This window comes from Piliocolobus tephrosceles, chromosome 21 (assembly GCF_002776525.5).
Source record: "Piliocolobus tephrosceles isolate RC106 chromosome 21, ASM277652v3, whole genome shotgun sequence".
Taxonomy (NCBI): Eukaryota; Metazoa; Chordata; class Mammalia; order Primates; family Cercopithecidae; genus Piliocolobus; species Piliocolobus tephrosceles.
This window is the reverse complement of record NC_045454.1, coordinates 5,563,238-5,578,344: the sequence shown is the minus strand read 5'-3', so window position 1 is coordinate 5,578,344 and position 15,107 is coordinate 5,563,238. Positions and strand designations below refer to the sequence as shown.

Sequence of the window (15,107 nt, the reverse complement as noted above, 5' to 3'; positions counted from 1 at the left end):
GAAACCTCAGCCCCAGAAAAAGGAAAGAGGCCTGCATGGCTGGAGCAGAGAAAGCGAGGAGGATGCAGGCAAGAGATGAGGTCAGAGGGGTCCTGGGAGCACAGATCCACAGGGATGAGGTCTTGAAACATTTTTCCCCCACACAAGAAATTTGGAAATGATGTATTTTCTCACTCCTTTTATGTGTACACGCAACTTTCTCTTTACATTATAAATTACAACACTTACAAATAACGTAATTTATCTCCCATACTTAAAATACATGCTGTCAAGTTTGGCTAAGTCTCCGGAACTACACAGTCACCCTCGTCTGAGATCTGTAGGACTGTAAGGGAATGTGTTTGGGAGTTTAGGAAGTCACTTATGGGCACGTGAATGTGGAGATGCCAGTTTGATGTCCCAGCAGAGAGCTGAGGAGACAACAGGACACAGGATTGTAGAGCTCAGGTAAGAAACCTGCAGGGGACATGGAGCCATGTAGGTGGGTTAAAGCTGTGAGATTAGGAAAAGCAGTAGGTGTGGACAGAGACAAGAATAGGTTCAAGACGATTTGAGTCTAATCCCCTGGTTTTTCCATTCTGGTGTTTTGTGTTTTTTACATTTTGGGAGGGCAGGAATCCATTTAAAATTCAAATTACACCTGAGCATGACCCTCTCCTACAGGAAAAGCCACACACTATTTGGCGAAGTATTTCAGGGGTCAGCGTCACTCTGACTGAGCTTTTCTGGTCTTATTCCCCACCTGTACATTACAGGCTGAGTCAGTTTTTCCGAGCAGGAGACACTTCACCAAGGTATCCTGACAAGCTCTGAGTTGAGTCAGGAAGTGGCTGATTCCCATGTGATGGTCTGGAAACACCAATAGGCTGTGTTGGTTTTCCTTCTCTAGAAAATTCCAGGATGGGCCAGGCATGGTGGCTAACCCTGTAATCCCAGCATTTTGGGAGGCTGGAGTGGGTAGACCATTGAGCCCAGGAGCTTGAAACCAACCTGGGAGACTTGGTGAAACCCCGTCGCTACCAAAAGCACAAAAAATTGGCCTGGTGTGGTGGTGTGCATCTGTGGTCTCAGCTATCTGGGAGGCTGACTAAGGTGGATCACTGGGCCTGGGAGGTGGAGGGTGCAGTGAGCCAAGATCGCGTCCCTGCACTCAAGTATGGGTGACAGAGTGACATTCTTGTCTCAAAAAAAAGGAAGAAAAAATTTCAGTACCATTTTATATACCTGAGCAAATGTCTCTTTCAGTGTCTAAGGTTCTGATGGCACGAATCCTAAACACGAATCCTGTAATTATTTTCCCAGAAAAATGATTGTGAAACGTTCAAAATAAACACTATTGTGAATACATAGCTATAGGTGTTTAAAACACTGAAAAAGAAGCAGCAGTACAAAGGAGATCTGAGCAAATGTTTTCTTCATGAACATATGGGCTCTGGTGGAACAAGGTTCCAGGTCAATCCAGCCCATCCTTCAACATCTGCAAATATTATGGACCAGAGGAACATGAGGGGAACGATGACTTAGAAGCTCAAAGCTCACCATTTAATCAGATAACATAAAGAAATAAAATGGAATAATGGCCACTTGAACTAAATTTTGATGTTAGCATAAAGAAAAATGTTCCTTGATATCTTTATCAAGTACACATTGAAACAAACTAAATCATTTATCAGGTACCAGAAAATGTTTCCAATATATGATACAGACTAGAAAGCATGCAGTCCTCAATGTAAACTGAACACAATAAATTTCAGAGAAAAACCATTTATAATGGTTAAAAATCTAATAAAATGTGTGGTCAAAGAAATTTTTCAACACATATCATAGTTGGAAAACAATGATGTGACCCCTTAAGACTCTACCAAAGCTTATTTGACAAGCAGTTTTATTTTATTTATTTTATTTTGAGACAGAGTTTTGCTCTGTTGCCCAGCTGGAGTGCAGTTGCACGATCTCGGCTCATTGCAACGTTCCGCCTCCTGGATTCAAGCGATTCTTATGTCTCAGCCCCCCAAGTAGCTAAGATTACAGGTGGCCACGACCATGCCCAGCTAATTGTTGTATTTTTAGTAGGGATGGGGATTCAGCATGTTATCCAGGCTGGTCTCAAATTCCTGACTATTCTTTCTGCTGTTAGCTGTCAGTCCTCTTCATCTCAGCACAAACAAGATCTATTTTTGTCTGTAAAACTGATGTGAATGGTCTACCTGCCACTCCATGCATCACTTTCAACATTGTCTTGTCCCAACTTAAAATGAATTATCCACTTACAAACTAGTGATTTCTTTTGGGCATCGTCCCCATAACCTTTTCATAAAGGATCAATGATTTCATTGTCCCTCTAACCAGACTTCCCCATATTCATTTCTTAAGACACTATCTCACTCTGTCACCCAAGCTGGAGTGCAGTGGCATGATCATGGCTCCCTGCAGCCTCTACCTCCTGGGCTCAAGCCATCCTCCCACTACAAACTCCAGAGAAGCTGAACCAGCAGGCATGTGCCACCATGCCCAGCTAATTTTTGTATTTTCTGTAAAGAAGGGGTTTCACCATTCTGTCCAGGCTGGTCTTGAATACCAGGGCTCACGTGACCTACCTGTCTTGACCTCTGAAAGTGCTGGGATTACAGGCCTGAGCCACTGCATCTGGTCTTATTGTAAATTTGATGTTTGTTCTTGTTTCAATTTTAGCACAATTGCTTTGATTGAGTCTCTTTTCAAGCTCATCTTACCCTTCTGAGTGCCTAAAACTAGACCCTTTTACACATAACAAATTTGTATCATTTTATTTTGGTGCAAAAAAATGTGATGTCATGCACAATTTTTTTTTTTTTTTTTTTTTTTTTGAGACGGAGTCTGGCTCTGTCGCCCAGGCTGGAGTGCGGTGGCCGGATCTCAGCTCACTGCAAGCTCCGCCTCCCAGGTTTACGCCATTCTCCTGCCTCCGCCTCCCAAGTAGCTGGGACTACAGGCACCCGCCTTGTCATCCGGCTAGTTTTTTGTATTCTTTAGTAGAGACGGGGTTTCACCGTATTAGCCAGGGTGGTCTCGATCTCCTGACCTTGTAATCCGCCTGTTGCGGCCTCCCAAAGTGCTAGGATTACAGGCTTGAGCCACCGCGCCTGGCCACAATTTTCTTATAATATGTATTTTTCATGAATTTCTTGAAGACCCCTTGTACTAGCAAACTGTATTCAAGATGATATAAAAAGGATTGTAGATATTCAAGTGACACTTATTTCTGGGATGCAAGGATGGTTCAACATATTCAAGCAATTCAATGTGATATTCCACTTGAACAGAATGAAAGATGGAAACCACATCATCTCAATACATGGAGAAAAAGCATTTCACAAAATTCAACATCCAGTCATCATGGAAATCCTAAACAAAATAGATAGAGAAGGAAATTTACCTCAACAATACAAAGACAATCAATGAAATGACCACAGTGGAAATAAACAATCAGGGAAAAATGGAATGCTTTTCCTGTAGGATCTCACATGATGCAAGAATGCTCTCAGCCCTTCTATTCACTCAATACTGGCTGTCCTAGCCAGAGCAATGAAATAGCAAAAGAAATCAAACTCATCCAAATCAGAAAGAAAGAAGTAAAATTCTATTTGTTTGTAGACGGCATGATCTTCTGTGAAGAAAATCACGGAGTCAACCAAAGTACAACTGGAACACATTCAGTGTATTTGCAGAATAGAATAACAGCACCAAAAATTAGTTGGATTTCCATACATTAACAATAAATGATTTTAAAAGAAAATTAAAAACCACTTCCATTTGCTAAAGAGCTGAAAGTAAGAAATATTTAGGAATAAACATAAAGGTGAGAAGCTTGTACCTTGAAATCTACAAACATTGATCAAAATGATTAAAAATGTATAAATACATACACAACCCATACTGATTGGAAAAATTAGTATTGCTCAATGATTACATAACCAAATGTGATTTAGATTCAATACAACACTCATAGAAATCCATATAACTTTCTGTTAAAGAAACAAAAAACAGGCCAGTCACGGTGGCTCACACTCATAATCTCGGCACTTTGGGAGGTGGAGGCAGGTGGATCATAAGGTCAGAAAATCAAGATCATCCAGGCGAACACGGTGAAACCCAGTCTCTACTAAAAATACAAAGAATTACCCAGGCACAGTGGCACATACCTGTAGTCCCAGTTACTCGGGAGACTGAGGCAGGAGAATCACTTGAACCTGGGAGGCAGAGGTTGCAGTGAGCCGAGATCATGCCACTGCACTCCAACCTGGGTGACAGAGCAAGACTCCATCTCAAAAAAAAAAAAAAAAGAAATGAAAATACAGGCTGGGAAAAGTGGCTCCCGTCTGTTGGCATGAGCCCCAGCACCCAGTCCAATCCTCTTAACGTAAACAGTTTAATGTCAATTAATGCTTGAACTCAATGTTAAGTCAACTCAAACTCAGGTCAATGTTCGTTTGACTTTAATGTCAACTCATGCTTGATGGTTTGCTATACTTATCACATTTGAAATAACTGTCTCCAAAATGAATTTTCTGATGTTCTGTAAGGAGCGACCTCAGACTGAAGACCTTACCACACTGATGACATTTGTAAGATTTCTGTCCAGTATGGATTTTCTGATGCCAATTGAGATGTGAACGTAGAGTAAAGGCTTTGCCACAATCATCAAACTTGTGAGGTTTCTCTCCTGTATGAATTCTCCTATGTTTTGCGTAGGATGAAACTTGACTGAGGATCTTGCCACAATCATGACATTTATAAGGTTTTTCTCCAGCATGAGTTGGACAAAGAACTGCAAGATATGAACGATGTCTGAAAAATTTGCCACATTTATTACACTTGTAAGGTCTCTCTTCATTATGCATTCTCCAATGATTTGCAATGATTGTAGCATTACTGAAAACTTTGTGACAATCATTACATTAGTTAACTTTCTGTATACTATGGATTGCTTGATGGTGAATAAGTGGTGACTGCCCACTAAAGACTTTGCCACACTCATTGCACTTGTAAGGTTTCTCTCCAGTGTTAATTCTAGTATGTTTTGCCAGGTGTGAATCACTCCCAAAAGCCTTGTTACCAACCTTACATTTGTATGGTTTTTCTCCAGTATGAATTATCCTTTCAAGCTGTGGTTTGCGACTGAAAACTTTGTCACAGTCTTCACATTTTTAAGATTTCTCTGCAGAATGAAATCTATGATGACTTGCAAGGTGTGATGGTTCATTAAAAACCATGCCACATTCACTCCACTTGTAAGGTTTCTCTCCAGTATGAATTGTCTTTTGAATTACAAGGCGTGAATTTTGACCAAAGGTGTTGCCACATTCATTATACTTCTAAGGTTTCTCTCCAGTGTGAATTCTAGGATGTTTTGCCAGGTATGAATTATATGCGAAAATCTTCTCACAAACCTTACATCTATATGGTTTCTCTTCAGCATGAATTTTCTTATGTTTCAAGGTTTGATTTGCGACTGAAAACTTTGTCACATTCTTCCCATCTGTAAGGTTTCTCTCCAGTATGAAGTCTATGATGATGTGCAAGGGTTGCTTTTTGATTAAAAACCTTGCCACATTCATTACACTTGTAAGGTTTCTCTCCAGTACGAATGGCTTTATGACTTACAAGGGTTGAATTGTGATGGAAGGCGTTGCCACTCTCATTAGACTTTTAAGGTTTCTCTCCACTATGAAGTCTACGATGGTATACAAGGTTTGACATCTGACTGAAAGTCTTGCTGCACTCATTACACTTGTAAGGTTTCTCTCCAGTATGAACTCTCTGATGCTGTGCAAGATGTGCTTGTTGATTAAAAACTTTGCCGCATTCATTACACTTGTAAGGTTTCTCTCCACTATGAAGTCTATGATGGTATACAAGGGATGACATCTGACTGAAGGTCTTGCCACACTCGTTACACTTGTAAGGTTTCTCTCCAGTATGAAGCCTACGATGGATTATAAGGGATGATGTCTGACGGAAGGTTTTGCCACACTCATTACACTTGTAAGGTTTCTCTCCAGTGTGAACTCTCTGATGTTGTGCCAGGTGTGAATCACTCCGGAAAGCCTTGTCACAATCCTTACATTTGTATGGTTTCTCTCCAGTATGAATCCTCCTATGTCTTTCCAGGTGTGATTTGCGACTGAAAACTTTCTCACATTCTTCACATTTGTAAGGTTTCTCTGTAGTATGAAGTTTATGATGACATGCAAGGTTTGCTTTTGTACTAAAAACCTTGCCACATTCATTACATGTGTAAGGTTTCTCTCCAGTATGAACTCTCTGATGTTGTGTAATGCATGAATCACTCCGGAAAGCCTTGTCACAAACCTTACATTTGTAAGGTTTCTCTCCAGTATGAATCCTCCTATGTCTTTCAAGGTATGATTTGCACCTGAAAACCTTGTCACAGTCTTCACATTTGTATGGTTTTTCTGCACTGTGAAGTCTATGATGGCGTGCAAGAGTTGACTGTTGATTAAAAACCTTGCCACATTCATTACACTTGTAAGGTTTCTCTCCAGTGTGAATTATACTATGTTTTCCCAGATATGAATTATATGCGAAAGCCTTGTCACAAACTTTACATTTGTATGGTTTCTCTCCAGTATGAATCCTCTTATGTCTTTCAAGGTGTGATTTGCGGCTGAAAACTTTGTCACATTCTTCACATTCAAAAGGTTTCTCTCCAGTATGAAGTCTACGATGGCGTGCAAGGGTTGATAGTCGATTAAAAACCTTGCCACATTCATCACATTCATAAGGTTTCTCTCCAGTATGAATTATAGTATGTTTTGCCAGGTATGAATTACATGTGAAAGCTTTGTCACAAACCTTACATTTGTATGTTTTCTTTCCAGTATAAATTATCTTCTGTGTTTCAAGATGTGATTTGCGACTGAAAACTTTGTCACATTCTTCACATTTATAAGGTTTATCACCTGTATGAAGTGCCTTGTTAATGAAGAGGGATGAATTGTGACCAAACATCTTACCACACTCATTACACTTGTAAGGTTTCTCACCAATGTGACATCTACTATGGCATGCAAGGTATCGCTTCTGATTAAAGACCTTGCCACATACATCACATTTACATTGTTTCTCTTCTAAGTGGATTATCTGATGATTTTTTAAAAGTGAGCTACAATTAAAGGATTTGCCACTCTCTATACAATGGAAAGATTTTTCTCTCATGTGTACTTCCCATTTTTGTGTGAGTAATGAAGAATGGAGGGAATTATTTCCATACTTATTAGAAATATGGGTTTTGGGCCTACAAGAAATTCTTTGGGATGTTGAAACTGAGGAAGTATCGTTGAGAGATTTCACAACTTGATTATCAATTTTCCCTTCAGGCTGAAATATGCGCAATTCAGGCAGATGTGAATGAAAGTTTGATCTAAGCTGATCTTTAATAGACTTGTTTCCAGCATGCCTTTGATCATGTCGGTCTGTACTACCAGTCAACACTTTGATTTCTGTCATGGGTGCTGCATGACCATTTGTTTCATCTTCTTTCCACTGCAACTTGAAGCCATGAATGTCTTTCTCAATTTTCTGGAAGCAAAAATCTCCAGTGTGATGATTTGCTTGTCTTTGCAATGTCCCGGTGAGGATCACTTCTGTATTGCCTTGCCCTGTTGATGACAATGTCTTCAACATGCATTTGGAAGAGATATCTACAAAATTTAAACACCAATAGGTTTCCAATTAAGTACAGATGGTAAATAATACTGAAATGTGTAAAAATAACACAAAAAGCAGTACTTATTTTAAACTTCCCAAACATGATCTTCAAAGCTTATGAACACTAAAGCAGTAAGATTCTTTAATAATTACATGTACTTCAAATCATTTCTACAGAAGCCTATTCCCAATATCATGACAAGACACTGACAGGGCACAAACGTGTGTGAGTCTAAAGAAAGGAGTGTTTTTCCACTGTGCCCCTAAAGTGTATCAGTTTGCAAAAAAACACATCACTGTCACATCAAAATATAAAATATATATTCTTCATATTTACAGCATATTTAGTGTATACAAATAAATGCTAAAGAATCACACAATATACCATACTGGTAAATAATCCACAACACGCTGTTGTAAGGATAACCAAAATCAATGGAAATTCTGTATTGTCAAACAATCATAGCACTGACAAGATAACAAAAGATTACAAAAATTAGCCAGGTATGGTGGCCTGCACCTGTACTCCCAGCTATTCCGAAGGCTGTGTCACAAGAATTGCATTAAGCCAAAAGGCTAAGGTTTCAGTGAGCCAATATTACACCACTACACTCCAGCCCAGGTGACAAAATAAGCCTCCATCTCAACAAAAAAAAGAAAAAAAGAAAAAAAGAAAGAAAGAAAAGAAAAAAGGCAGGGTGTGGTGGCTCATGCCTGTAATCCCAGTACTTCCAGAGGCTGAGGCAGGCAGATCACCTCAGGTCGAGTTTGACCAGCCTGGCCAACGTGGAGAAACCCCATCTGTATTAAAAATACAAAAACTAGCCAAGCGTGGTCGCAGGTGCCTGTAATTCCAGCTACTTGGGAGGCTGAGGCAGGATAATCGCTTCAACTCAGGAGCCAAAGATTGTGGTGAGTTGAGATCAAACCACTGCACTCCACCCTGGGTGACAGAGTGAGACTCCATCTCAAAAAAAGGAAAATGTTAATACGGTATTTTTCTAAATAACTGTTACAAAATTACCTATATCCATGTGGAACAGGCATGCTGGGACATTTTTTAAAATTTTATGTATTTTTATTTTTCTGAGATAGAGTCTCGCTCTGTCACCCAGGGTGGAGTGCAATGGCATGATCTTGGCTTAATGCAACCTCCACGCCGGGGTTCATATGAGTCTCTTGCCTTAGGTCCTGAGCAACTGGGATTACAGGCATGTGCCACCATGCCTGGCTAATTTTTGCATTTTTTAGTAGAGATGGGGTTTCACCATGTTGGCTAGGCTGCAACCTCCACCTCCCAGGTTCAAGGGATTCTCCTGCCTCAACTTCCCAAGTAGCTGGGATTACAGGTGCATGCCACCATACACAGCTAATTTTTGCATTTTTAGTAGAGACGGGGTTTCACCATATTGGCCAGGCTTGTCTGGAACTCCTGACCTCAAGTGATCAACCCATCGCAGCCTCCCAAAGTACTGGGATTACAGGTGTGAGCCAAGCCCATTTTTGGCATTTAGTACATTCAACGTTTCAACATGTTGGCCAGACTGGTCTCAAACTCCTGACCTCAAGCGATCTACCCACCTTGGTCTCTAAAAGTGCTTGGATTAGAAAAGTGAGACACTGCGGCTGGCCAGTCTAAGCTATTTCTGACAGGACAGTGAAATGACAGAGACAGGAAAAAGAGCATCTCATCATTAACATCACTGAAGGTGACAAATCTAATTAAACAAAGGAAGTTAAGAGTCTGCACTGTAAAACTTGCAATACTTGAAGCCATGTACTAGCACTAACATGTTTTAAAAACCTTGAGACAGGTCAGGTGCAGAGGCTCACGCCAGTAATCCCAGCATTTTGGGAGGCTGAGGAGGGAGAATCACTAAGTCAGGAGATTGAGACCATCCTGGCTAACAAGCTGAAACTCCATCTCTACTAAAAAAACACAAAAAAACTAGCCTGGCATGTTGGCACTCACCTGTAGTTCCAGCTACTTGGAAGGTTGAGGCAGGAGAATTGCTTGAACCTGGGAATTGGAGGTTGCAGTGAGCCGAGATGACACCACTGCACTTTAGCCTGGGTAACAGACCGAAAGTCTGTCTCCAAGAAACAAACAAAAAAAAGAAATGAAAGCAGGCTAAAGAGTAACTCCAGGCCGGGTGCGGTGGCTCATGCCTGTAATCCCAGCATGTTGGGAGGCCGAGGTGGGCAGATCACAAGATCAGGAGATTGAGACCATCCTGGCTTACACAGTGAAACCCTGTCTCTATAAAAATACAAAAAAATTAGCCGGGTGTGGTGGCAGGCACTTGTAGTCCCAGCTACTCAGGAGGCTGAGGCAGGCATGAACCCGGGAGGTGGAGCTTGCAGTGAGCCGAGAACGCACCACTGCACTCCAGCCTGGGCAACGAGAGAGACTCCGTCTCAAAACAAACAAACAAACAAAACAAGAGTAACTCCAACCCACAAGTCTATAAAAAGTTCTCCAGGCTGGGTGTGGTGGTTCACACCAGTAATCCCAGCATTTGGGGAGGTTGAGTGGGGCAGATCACGAGGTTAGGAGATTGAGACCATCCTGGCCAACCAACATGGTGAAACCCCGTCTCTAATAAAAATACAAAAATTAGCTGGGTGTGGTGGCGCACACCTGTAGTCACAGCTACTCAGGAGGTGGAGGAAGGAGAATTGCTTGAACCCGGAAGGCAGAGGTTGCGGTGAGTTGAGATCACACCACTGTACTCCAGCCTGGGTGACAGAGTGAGACTCTGTCTCAATAATAATAATATAAATAAATAAAGTTCTCCAGTAAATGTGAAAAAAAAAGACAGATAGTCCAGGTGTGGTGGTTCATGCCTGTAATCCCAGCACTTTGGGAGGACGAGCCAGGCAGATCACCTGAGGTGGGGAGTTTGAGACCAGCCCGGGCAACAAAAAGAAACCCTGTCTCTACTAAAAATACAAAAGTACATGGACGTGGTGGTGCATGCCTGTAATCCCAGCTACTCAGGAGGCTGAGGCAGGAGAATTGGTTGTACCTGAGAGGCAGAGGTTCCAGTGAGCTGAGATTGCAGCATTGTACTTTAGCCTGGGTGACAAGAGCAAAACTCTGGCTCACAAATACATAAAGTAATTAATAAAAGGACAGATACAGAAACTGGCATATGTATACCTTTTCTTCATAATTAAACTTTTTTTCACATTATTTAAAATAAAAGGCAGAAAAACACTGTACATATGTTAACGAAAATGCAACATACACAGAAATAATTCTGACATAAATTAAAAAAAAGTTCCAGTGGAGAAGTAGTTTTTGCAGGTTATGGAATTTTTTTTTTTTTTTTCTCTTTTTGAAACAGAGTTTTGCTCTGTCTCCCATGCTGGAGTGAAATGGTGCAATCTCAGCTCACTGCAACTGCTGCCTTCCAGATCCAACAGGCTCTTCTTCCTCAGCCTCCTGAGTAGCTGGGATTACAGTCACCCACAACCACGCCTGGCTAATTTTTGTAATTTTAGTCGAGACGAAGTTTCAACATGTTAGCCAGGCTGGTTTTGAACTCCTCACCTCAGGTGATCTGCCCACCATGGCCTCCCAAAGTGCTGGGATTACAGGTGTGAGCCACTGCACACATCCAGGTTATGGAGATTTTAAGTTTCTTCATTAGGCTATAACTTTAAGATGTTTAACATACCTGCAACAATAACCTCTGCCCAAATACCTAAAGAACTAAAAGACAAAACTATTTAAAATAATAACAATGGTCAGGCATGGCAGCTCGCACCTGTAATCCCAGTGCTTTGGGATTCTGAGGCAGGTGGATCACTTGAGATCACAAGTTTGAAACCAGCCTAGCCAACATGGTGAAACACCGTCTCTACTAAAAACACAAAAATTAGCTGGGCATGGTGGTGAGAGCCTGCAGTTCCAGCTACTCAGGAATCTGGGGCACAAGAATGCTTTGAGTCCAGGAGCCAGAGGCTGCAGTTAGCCAAGATCATACCACTGCACTGTAGCCTGGGCCACAGAGTGAGACTGTGTCATAAAAAGAGAAAGAAAGAATAGAAAGAAAGAAACAGCAGAGAGATAAGTGGGTGCAAAGAAAGATGCCCTTTCAGAGATCTCAGGATTGAAACTTTCCTTTTCCCACAGAATTCTCCCACTTGCAGAGAGTCTCCCCACACACTATTGGAAGGTGGAGCTTCCACTCTGCCCATCTGAGCTCTTACCTGCCTTTACACCTGTAATACATTCCCACCCAGCTGGATTTTGTTGCTATTTTCACTTCACTCTCCACGGTCCAGGACTCTTTCCCTTGCTCTAACATTGAGACAGCAGGTCAGAAAGAGACTCCTGCTTTTAAAAAGAAAGGACCATGATGTGCTGGAGCTTTTCTAGAGTCCCAGCCCTATGTTTCAGTAGGAAAGGAGACATTACAGATGGATGTAGGAAAATATTTCACAAATTCCTCTACTGACTGCTTCCTTCTGAATGCTGAGGGAGCATTGTAATATGTAATATGTGGACATCGAGCTCTCTTCCAAGAACTACCAAATTGAAGGCACAAGAAAAGCAAACAGGAAACTGGATATGTTTAAAGTCGGCCATAAGATTTGTTTTTGCTTTTGTTTTTTGAGACAGAGTCTTGCTCTGTCATCCGGGCTGGAGTGCAGTGGTGTGTTCTTGGCGTCATGAAGCTTTTCATGTCAAAATCAATAAGGCTTCTATTTTAGTCAAGTAAGTACGTGGCTTCCAAGAGGCAACAAGAGAAAATGCAAAGATACACAAGGGCACATCCCCATTTCTGGAGGGAAGTTATCCTCACCCAGGGAGACCAGGTTCCTATAATTCTCCAGCATCACGTCTCTGTACAGAGTCCTCTGAGCAGGGTCCAGGCATTTCCACTCCTCCTGAGAGAATTCTATGGCCACATCCCTGAATGTCAATAGATCCTGAAATGAAAACACATTTTAAGGAAATAGTTATGGGAGGAGTTCTTATCTTTACCGAAAATGAGAAGAGGACAGAGGGGAAAGCGTGGATTTGGTTGTAGTGAATGTTCTGACAAATCCGAGGAAGGGATTTTTCACCACATGATGTCTTTATCACAGTTTTTGAAGAAGTCAAGACACACTTTCAGTATGAAATTCTTATGTTTGTGAGAAATACAAGAAATAAACAAATGAAAAATCAATGTTAGGTTCCTGTTATAAAAATGTTTGCAACTTATATTGACACACCAAGTGACATTCATTATCTAGATGAGAGAGAGCACAACTGATGTTTTAAAAGATGACAACATCCACAGTAAAAGATAGGCTGGGCACAGTGACACATGCCTGTAATCCCAGCTACGCAGGAGGCTGAGGCAGGAGAATCGCTTGATCCAGGGAGGCAGAGGTTGCATTGATCCCAGATCGCGTCACTGCACTCCAGCCCGGGCAACAGAAACTCCATCTCAAAAAAATAAAAAAAATAAAAAACATTAGCTGGGCGTGGTGGGAGGCACCTGTGGTCCCAGCTACTTGGAAGGCTAAGGAGGGAGGATGGCTTGACCCTGAGGGTGGAGGATGCAGTGAGCTACGATCCAGCCAGGGAACTCACACCTGGGCAACAAAGTAAGACCCCGTCTCAAAAGAAAATAAAGTACATGAAAACAAAATTACTCAAAGTACAAAAATCACTTGTGTATATATAGGTTCACAAAATAATAAAACCTATGGAGACTCACAAAAAACTAGATGTTAATAAAAAAGGTTATCATTTGTTCCAGATTTTCAAAATATAACAGATTTTCAAAATATATATGTATGTGTGTATATATGTATTTGTATGTATATGTGTGTGCACGTGTGTGGGGATGTGTATATACACATATAAAGTTTTTAAAAATATAAAAAGTAGCAAATTTTGTTTAACTGAACAGGAATCTCATCAGGCTGGAAAAGGACACTTTGGCAGTCGCGGGTAAGGGGGAATCTTGTGGGATTTAAGAAAACAGGAAAGGCTGGGCACGGTGGCTCAAGCCTGTAATCCCAGCACTTTGGGAGGCCCAGACGGGTGGATCACGAGGTCAGGAGATCGAGACCATCCTGGCTAACACGGTGAAACCCCGTCTCTACTAAAAAATACGAAACACTAGCCGGGCGAGGTGGTGGGCGCCTGTAGTCCCAGCTACTCGGGAGGCTGAGGCAGGAGAATGGCGTAAACCCGGGAGGCGGAGCTTGCAGTGAGCTGAGATCCGGCCACTGCACTCCAGCCTGGGCGACAGAGAGAGACTCCGTCTCAAAAAAAAAAAAAAAACAAAAAAACAGGAAATGCCCCATCCTAGAGGAAGCAATCACCCTTTCACTTGCCTGACCTGGAAGAATCTTTAGATATCTGTAGTAATGCAGGTGTGTGCTGAGGCAGCCACTATGGCAGTCTTTATATAGGGAAAAATCGCAAAGGAGCCAATTTCCAAAGCAGATGTCAAAGAGCAAGCCAGCCATGTTTACTAACATGACAACATGTAAATTCACAACTAGCAAAATCAAATATGAAACTAAAATATTTACTGGAACACAAAGAAGAAAACAACAGACGCTGGGATCTACTTGAGGGTGGAGGCTGGGAGGAAGGAGAGGAGCAGAAAAGAATAACTATTATGGGCGGGGCGCGGTGGCTCACGCCTGTAATCCCAGCACTGTAAGAGGTTGAGCAGGTGAATAAGCAGGTCAGGAGTTCAAGACCAGCCTGGCCAAGATAATGAAACCCCTTCTCTACTGAAAATACAAAAAGAAAAGCCAGACGTGGTGTTGGCTGCTTGTAGTGTCAGCTACTTGAGAGGCTGAGGCAGCAAAATGCTTTAACCCGGGAGGGGGAGGTTGTGGTGAGCTGAGATCATGCCACTTCCCTGCAGCCTGGGTGACAGAGCGAGACTCTTTCTCAAAAATAAATAAATAAATAAATAAATAAATAAATAAATAAATAAATAAATAAAAAGGAGCCCAGTCTGAGCGGCGGCGGCAACAGCAGCAGGAGCTGCAGGCCACTGGGGCTCCGGCAGGGGCGGCGGCGCCATCTTGTGCCTGGGGCCCATGGGGACGCCGGGGATGGTGTCCCGGGGGCGCAGGGGAGGAAAGGAATGGCCTGGAGTGTGAGGAAATGGAGCCTGAGGAACTGCTGCTGGAGCCCGAGCTGCAGCCCCAGTCTGAAGAGGAGCCGTCCCTGCCCCACGTCCCACGCCCCTCGCCCGGGAGCTCCGGGCCCTGGGCCTGGTTCGGGAACCCCTGCAGCCAAGATCAAGAGGAAGAGGAAGATTCGGGACTGGTCGAGGGTGACCCAGGGGATGGCGCCGTTGAAGACCCGGTGCTAGAAGCTATCAAAGCGGGAGTCAGGAAGATGGAGGAAGAAGCTGAGAAGCTAA

At 42.4% G+C, this 15,107-nt stretch overlaps 2 protein-coding genes across 5 annotated transcripts in view; both read right to left on the bottom strand.

The window, feature by feature from the left end:
- Positions 1–4,313: 4,313 nt before the first annotated feature.
- On the bottom strand, positions 4,314–5,597 carry LOC113220115 (putative zinc finger protein 137). Its single transcript, XM_026448842.1, is given in 2 exon segments — positions 4,314–5,068; positions 5,510–5,597. Coding segments are annotated over 2 exon segments (675 nt in total). The 3' UTR covers positions 4,314–4,481.
- Positions 5,406–15,107, bottom strand: part of LOC111528915 (zinc finger protein 28) — a 163,364-nt gene continuing 153,662 nt past the window's right edge. For all 4 annotated transcript variants that reach the window (XM_023195793.2, XM_023195794.3, XM_023195792.2 and 1 more), the window contains 2 exons: positions 12,525–12,651; positions 5,406–7,703 (listed from right to left, as the gene is read on the bottom strand). In XM_023195793.2, the coding sequence (XP_023051561.1) occupies positions 5,689–7,703; positions 12,525–12,651 (2,142 nt within the window). In that variant the 3' untranslated portion in view covers positions 5,406–5,688. The remainder of the gene's footprint in view (positions 7,704–12,524; positions 12,652–15,107) is intronic.